Source organism: Echinops telfairi, unplaced genomic scaffold (genome assembly GCF_000313985.2).
Source record: "Echinops telfairi isolate 266 unplaced genomic scaffold, ASM31398v2 ScPeMD7_15;HRSCAF=58, whole genome shotgun sequence".
NCBI lineage: Eukaryota > Metazoa > Chordata > Mammalia > Afrosoricida > Tenrecidae > Echinops > Echinops telfairi.
Genome location: NW_022103912.1, coordinates 1,797,152 through 1,804,901, shown reverse-complemented (window position 1 = coordinate 1,804,901; position 7,750 = coordinate 1,797,152). Strand labels below are relative to the sequence as shown.

The 7,750-nt window shown below is 48.4% G+C and overlaps 1 protein-coding gene across 2 annotated transcripts in view; it reads left to right on the top strand.

Annotated features, from left to right (window-relative positions):
* Positions 1-2,547, top strand: part of EPB41L5 (erythrocyte membrane protein band 4.1 like 5) — a 145,585-nt gene extending 143,038 nt beyond the window's left edge. For both annotated transcript variants that reach the window (XM_030884792.2, XM_004711880.2), the window contains exon 24: positions 2,228-2,547. In XM_030884792.2, coding sequence (XP_030740652.1) covers positions 2,228-2,294 — 67 coding nt within the window. In that variant the 3' untranslated portion in view covers positions 2,295-2,547. The remainder of the gene's footprint in view (positions 1-2,227) is intronic.
* The last annotated feature ends 5,203 nt before the right edge of the window (positions 2,548-7,750 follow it).

Below are 7,750 nucleotides of genomic sequence, written 5' to 3'. Positions count from 1 at the left end.
CTGCCTCGTCCGTGCCGTCATCGCCGTGACTGCTCTTACAGGTGAGCCCGTCCTTGCAGCCACTCTGCAAGGCCATCTTCCTCTTTTTCATGGCCTTTCTGGCAAGCATGTGCCCTTCTCCAGGAACTGGTCTCTCCTGACCACATGTCCACGTACCTGAGACTACGCCTTGCCGCCGTGCTGTAAGGAGCATTCTGGCTGTACTCCTTCTAAGACACATCTGCTCGGAACTCTCACCGCTCTTGCCAGTCATAATTCCGATGCATGGGTCCTTCTCTGTCCTTGATCCAACTCCAAATCTCACATGCATCTGATGCCACCAATTGGGGTCAGGTGCACCTTAGTCCTCAAGGTAATAACCCTTGCTTTAACGAGGCCTTGTGCTGCCAATTACCCAGACTGCTGCTTCCATGAGCACTGACTGTGGGTCCGAGCAAGGTTAAATCGACAACTTCCGCCTTTTCCCCATTGTTCATGACAGTACCTGTTGGTCCGTTGTGATGGTTTGAGCTTTCTCTACGTTGAATTATAGTCCACACTGAAGGCTGCACTCCTTACCTTCATGAGTAAGTGCTTCAAGTCTTCCTCATGGTCAGCAAGCAAGGTTGGGTTGTCTGCGTATTGCAGGTTGTAATAAACCTTCCTCCAAACTGGATGTTGTACAAGAAACAACTGTTTCACAGTTTGATGGTTTTGTTTAACAGAGGTGTCTATTATTTTATAGCAGTACTTTTTGACCTCCCTTTGTCCAGTTACCTGGTTTATGAAGGAGACGATGAGTCAGTGTTGTGACAAAAGTGCTCTTTCTAGTAAGTCACCTGGGCAAATTAGATATCCAGATGGGAAAAAAGGGTCGTTGTACACCTCATCATAACACAGAGTCTGGTCTCGAGAGATTAGAGATGGAAATGTGACATGCCAAAGAAAATAGAGGTGAGCAACTCTGTGATCTTAGATTAAGTGAAGATTTTTTTTAAGCATGCCACAAAAAATTCTAACTATCCAGAAAAAGATGAATAACTTGGAGTAACTTCTGTCCATCAAAAGATATAGTTTCAAGAGGAAAGCCTCAGAGAGAGAAAATATTTGTACACGCTTCTATTTTTGTTGTCGTTCTTTTGTTTTGTCTTGTGTAGTTTGTTTACACTGTTCTAGAGGGGAACACTAAAGCGTTTTGTGGAGACACCGTATTAAGCCTTAAACAGACAAGATGAAAAGGCAAGGGACCTGTATGAATCAGAATGACAAGTTTTCTAACTAGACGAGTCTGTACCCCTGCCGTGAGCTCCGCCCTCTTCCGTAGTCCCACCTGTCTAGTACCTGCAGTGTGTCGCTCTGCCTTCAGACTTGGTGACCGCTGCCTTTGTACTGTCCTGTTTCAATGGTCATGTTTCTGTAAATCCGTGGACACCATTATCTCCTTCCAGATGATTTTTGTCTTAAGAGTTAATATCTGTATCTTGTCTTAGGCTACAAAAGAGACCCCAAATCTCACCTATAGAATGTAAGGAGGACATTTATTAAGTCTCCAACAGGGTTAAGACAAAGATCCGTCCTGAAGGAGGAGGCCATTAGCATGAGGGCATGAGGGCATCCTAGGACCGGCTTGGCATGGAGCACAAAAGAAACTGCCACCAATCCGTGATTGGAGCCAGATCAATACATCACAGTTACAGGACTTCAGAGACAGGAATGGGACCATGACTGAGACATGTATATTTTGTTAGACACCAGAGCTTAAAATTTTGGCCCAGGGACTTCTGACCAAGGCAGCCAGGGCATGAGCGCAGGACTGATAGGCCCTATCTCATGACTGTGTGAGCCCCCAGTACAGCGCTCTGCATCCAGGACCCCCGCCAAGCCCCAAGGAAGACTGCCCCACTCGGCTGGCTGGAGAAGGAGTGGAGTTAATTCACTTTCTTTTTTTTTAGTTTCCTTGTATTATTATTATTTTTTTTTTCACAGTTTCATTGGCACTTCCTCCACATATCATACAATCCAATAGTTTCATCACACCAAGAAGAGTTGTATTGTACAGTCATTACCACAATCAATTTTAGAACCTCTCTGCTTCCTTCTACCCCTTATTAGTCTCATAGTTGAGGGTCTTCCTCGTTTTCACTGTCTCTCCACTTTACCACGTGTGACTGCTCTCCTGGTGACATGTCCAGGGTACACGTGGCACCAGGGCAGGGATTCTTGAATAACTCGTTTCTTTTCCTTTCAGCTCTGCTCCGACTTTGGCCCAGGAAGCCGTCTTGAAGCAGAAGTGTTTACTCACAACTGAGCTCTAAGGAATGCCCCCTTCCTGCCTGGAACCGGACTGCCTCGCACTGCCCAGCAGCTCCTCCCGGAGTTAATTTTAGGTGGAAAATGTTGGTTTTAGGAGCGTGTCCTCTACTAATAGGGAAAAGGCTCTACCAACACCGACTTCAATGGTTTCATATTCTGTCCAACTGGAAGGGTCTAATCACACTGCATTTCTCCCCAAGTGAGGGGGTGTGGTAGTTTGATATCATTTTATTAAATTGTGAATTTCTGAAACAAGGAAATTATTTTCCTTGTTGTTTTCTTCAGGCTCTTGTCTCCACCTACTGGCTCTAACGGTTCATAACAACCCCATACTAGGCTGCCTCAGTCCTTTCATGATTAAGAGGGCAAGTGAGAAAGTATTGCTCCAAAGTCCGAGAAGCCTTTATATAAATCAAGGTTATTAGACCATGTTTAACCATGGCGCCACAGTGCGATGCTGTTGTTTCTCAGGGTCCCTCCATAGAGGCCACATGATTCTGGAGGTGTGTGCCTTTCTCTGACCCTCCCTCAAGACCTGCACTTCCCTTCCCTCCCCCGCCCCCACCCCAACTCAAACCGAGCTGCTTTTCAGTGTTCTTTGAGTTTGGGGAGACCAGTTCCGGGCTGTAGGGTGAATGGGGTAAGGTTTCCCAACTAAATTCTCATAGGACAGCTCTCGTGCTTTGTGATTTAAAAAAAAATTCTTGTCACAACTTTCCTGGTCTTTTCTCACCAGGATAGTTTTCCATTTTCTGAAAACTTCTTCCTAATAAATTCCCAGGATATCCTGAGTCCTGTGAGAAAATCTGTCAAGATTTCCCCTTTGGGGATCAGCAAGCAGCCACCGTCATCGTCTGAGCTGATCCCTCGAACTTGAACTCATGTCTGAGGTTCCTCTGACCTTCAGAACACTGAGCCGCCTAGAGACTTGTTGTATGGGGGCAGCTTTCCCGTAAACGTGCTGCCAGGCTTTGTGTCTTAGGAAATTGTCCACTTGAATTTTGTTAAAAATTTGATACTAGTCCTGACCTCAAAAAAGAGAATTTTTCCATGCTACAATAAAAAAAAAAAAAGCTTTTTTTAAGGCACCTTAAGAGGCCAGGACCTCTGTTCCTCAGCCATCACTTATTACAGAGAGATGGTCACACACTTTGTCTGGAATAAACCTGTGCAGACATGAACGTTTTCACTCACCTCATACTTCAGTTTAAGCTGAATGAATGTAGAGCTTGTAAACTCAGACCAAACAAAGAGAGACTGGGACGCAAAACCGGACCGGGTCAAGTGTGGGAAATGTCTCTTGAGGTCTACCCGACATACTGAGAGAGCGGTTTTCTCATCTATCGCTGTCTGTACAAAAATCCTGTCCAGATTCCAACTTGCCTGGGTTCTAAGACGGTTTACTGTGAGTGTTGACTTAACTATTCCCCGCCCGCAGTGTTTCTGGATGTGAAAGTAGTGCACGCGTACTGTAGAAGATACAGAGGAGTATCGGAGGCCCGGAAATTGCGCCGTTTCTGCGTTCGCACTCGAGGTGAACTCGGGTTGCTGTGGGGACTGAGGATCCTTGGGGAACCTGGTTGGTCGGGTTAGTGCTGCCCTCTTGTCATTGGGGCTGATGGTAAACAGTGCTTCCAGAAGTTTGTTGTGGATCGGGCATGAATTTGTACTGCTCAGCGGAAAAGAGCCCTTGGTTTTATGACCTGTCGAGTTCCCTGGTTTGGACCATCCTAGACTCCCTGCAGCATGATCATGTGTGCAAGCAAACAAGCAGTGGTGTCTGGCTGGAAAGCCTAGGAATGTTTACCCTGCCTTGTTTCCCAGGGAGCTGGAGTTTGAAGTGACTTTGGCACGTAATGGTTTTGTTGGAGGAAAGGAAATTGGCTCTGCTTGCTGTGTGCCTCTCCTTAGCCACATCATCTTAACCGTTCTTAATTGTAAAACAGATTTTCTCACAGCTGTCACTCCTGACACCAGGACATGTGCAGAAGGAGCTCTGGCAGTGGAGTGGGTGACACGTTACGAGGTCGGCTGTTCAAAACCACAGAAAGATGAGGCTTTTCTTGTAAAGCATCACTGTAGTAGAACCCACAGGGGCAGCTCCACCTGGGCAGGGTTGCTGTGAGTCAGAATGTAGTCGATGGCCGTGAGTTCAGAGTTTGGTTTATGTTGTCTAGATGGGCTGAAAGGTTAGCGTTGTGCTCCCAAGACCTGGAAACCTGAACTGTTCATCCAGTTGGGTCAAACAGCATCGTCCTTATTTTAAACTCTCTAAAATGTAGGAACTAAGTAGCCAGAGGCGGTGTATCATCTTGCTGTCTCAAGGTACTCGAATTCTTTCAGGCAGAATATTGGTTGGGACTCCCTTAAAATTCATCTGAGTCTCAAGCTAAAAGGAAACACTGTTTGCAGGCCCTGACATGATGTAGCAAATCTGGAAACGGATGCTTGAATGAAGACGTTGTCGTTGTCGTGAGAGGTCAGGTCTGCTGACGGAGGCCGCCCTGGAGTTGCAAGCAGTGAAGGCTGGTCTTGTTCCATTCCCCTGTGGGGGGTGGGGTGCTCAGGAGCTAAGAGAATGTGACAGGTAGGCAGTGGGGGTGTCTGTCTCTGCAAGGAAAGAGAAGCATGTGTGAGTCAGCAAGAGCTACTGCGTGAAGAGTGGTTCTAGAGGACACTGGGAAAGAAGGCAGGTTGGGTGCATTTGGGCAGGAAGGGGCAGCTGAAGTGGTGCGACTGGCTGGTGACCTTCGGGCCATACCAACCCCCCTCAAACAAACAAGCTCATTGCCATCAAGTTCAAGTAGAACTGCCCCTGGGGGTTTCCAGGAGTATAAACCTTTACGGGAGTAGGAAGCCTCATCTTTCTCCCATGGAGCAGTTGGTGTCTTTGAACTGCTGACCTTGCTGCGAGCAGCCCATATTCAGGGCATAGGACTCCAGTAGAGAGGATTAAAGTCCATCTGACATCTGAATCATCTGATCCCCAGATGAGGTGAAGTAGCCCTACCAAGTGATAAAAATGCATGTCAGTTAGAGGGAGGGGAGTTTTTCTCTACCACGTAGAAGTTTCCAGGCAGTAGTTCAATATAGTTTAAAAGAAATATTGGCAGCATCTAATTGACCTAAGTCAGGAGGAATGAAAACATGTTTGCAGAGAGCACGAACGATCCTGGACTTGACCATTCCAGTTTAAACTGCCGGTAGCGTCCTCCATTGGCAGGCTGCCAGGAGGTGATTGACGGCTGAGATAGCAGCCTCAGGTTGGCGGAAGCTAACCGGCTGCTGCTGTAGCCACCGGGCAGGCTGCACGACTTTGTGATTACTTTCTTTCTGGACTTCACTGGATTTTTGTACAGTACTGGATTTTACTCTGGGAACTCCTTAGAAACAAGGAAGGTAGCATGTAGCCCTGTTAGCAGAGTTTGAGGCGGCTTGGGAAGCGGTGGGGCTTCTTCTGCCCTCCTGGAGTGCCCTGTGTGGACCCGTGGCTGCGCCTGAGTGGCTCTCGGCTGTAGGCCCTGCTCTCCCTGCAGGGCTGGGCACAAGGCCCTGCTGCCTGCCGTGGGGTTAGAAGAGCCGCCACTGTAGCCAGGCCATGTTCCAGTGCTGAGAGAGGAAAGGGTCGTTGACAGTAAGGCTTGTGGCTTTCTCTCAGTTCCCTGTGCCATGTGAAGCCCTGACGTGACTGTGTGGTGTGGACTGTTAGTGGTGCCCGAGGGCTGCCTGGGATCGGCTCCTGCGATTTTGTTCCCACCCTTTGACTGCTTGGCTCTTTCCCTTTGATCGTGGGAAGTTCAGAAGTGCCCTCAGTCGCTTTCCTAAAGTTTGGCTACAGAAAAGCCGATGGAGTTTCTTCAGTGGGTTTTTCGCGTTTATGTCGACTTAACTTTCGTGTCATTCGGACGCTCTGTGGGCACTGAGAGATGAGAGCCCCTGGCTGCTTCCTTGATTCTGGCCGGCTTATCCTCTCATGCTTCTCAGGTCTGCCTGGAAGTTGTGTCCCTCTCTCAGTGAGAGCGCGGGCACTCAGAAACCTTGTGAGCGTAGCGGGATCTGGCAGTCGCTCTGAGAAAGCACACTCATCAGTTTGGTGTCAGTCAGGGACCCGAGAAACGAGGTTCTTGCCGTCTCATCCAGAGCCGGCAGCGATGGAACCCTGTCAGCTCTGCTGTGGTGGCGTGAGGGCAGCGGGCAAGAACTAGGTCCACAGTGAGCGCGGTCATTTGCAAAGGCAGGGGCTGGCTCTGATTCTGTTCCAAGTGTTGTAGAGTAGCAGGAATGCCGGCCTGCCAGTCACGCAGGTGGTAGTCAGAGAGTGGATTTTGAACTGGTTTGTTCGAACTTGCCTTTTCACCGGAGACTGCAGGACAAACCTACACTCCACAAGATCCCCAGGTGAGGCTTGTCCACATAGACTTCGTCAGGAAATCCCTTTATTGTCGAATGTAGGCTCTCCTTCCGTATCACTGCGCTGGAAGGAACACATGCTCTCAGCAGGGGTGAGCTGGAACAGCCTGGTGGAAGCCCTGTTAGAGAGGTCTCCTGCCAATCACGCGTCACCTGGTGGCAGCATTCCTGGGCCTTGGCGTCCTCTTTCTCACATGCGGCCTGCGCAGGGGGCCTTCCCAGGCTCTTCGAAATCACCCAGTTTTCATTCCCTTTGACCTCAGTCTTTTAGCTGCTAAGACATCTGCAGTCTTTCCACACACTGAAGAATGCTCACGCCTCTATTATTTGCCCCTTTCCTCCCCTCTCCAAATTTTAAGCACTATAGTTCCTGAAGACAGTTGGGAATTTCTCCTACCGATTAGACTCCTGGGTGAGAAAATGTGTTCAGGTAACAGAAATTCGCCCAGAGCTGAACTCTGCTGTGTGGCCGTGTTACTGGGCTAGCTAGGCTTGTTTCCCAGTGCAGAGATTCCATCACACTGGAACGAGAAGGAGTCCCCTCTTAGGGTTCTCTTGGTCGCAGACGTGGTTATAGCGTGGTTCCCGGCAACCCTGTCTTCAGAGCTGGGTCTGTTAGACCGTGTGTACTTGTCGGCTGACTTTTTATAACTGGAATGCTTTACAGTAGCTTTTAGAAGGTAATTTATTTTTATATCAAGTGCACTCTTCACGTGTTCACGGTTTTCTACAACTTGTATTAGAAGCATGCACTGGACTGTGAGTTTGTAAAGAACACGAGACCTGTAGGTGGGGTCCCATGCAAATAAAGGTTTGTGCAACTAAGTGCCCTTCTGTGTGTGTGTGAGTCTGGGTAGACGAGAGAAACAAGTCCATGGACACACATGTATACAAGGGAGAGGTTTGTATACAAGAGGAACGTCATACTGAGAAAGCATCCCAACCCAGTCTATAAGTCCGATACCACCCCATCTGTCCGATACTAATCTATAAAGTCCTCTTCAGACTCACGAAACACATGCAATGATGCCGAATGCAGGACGATCAC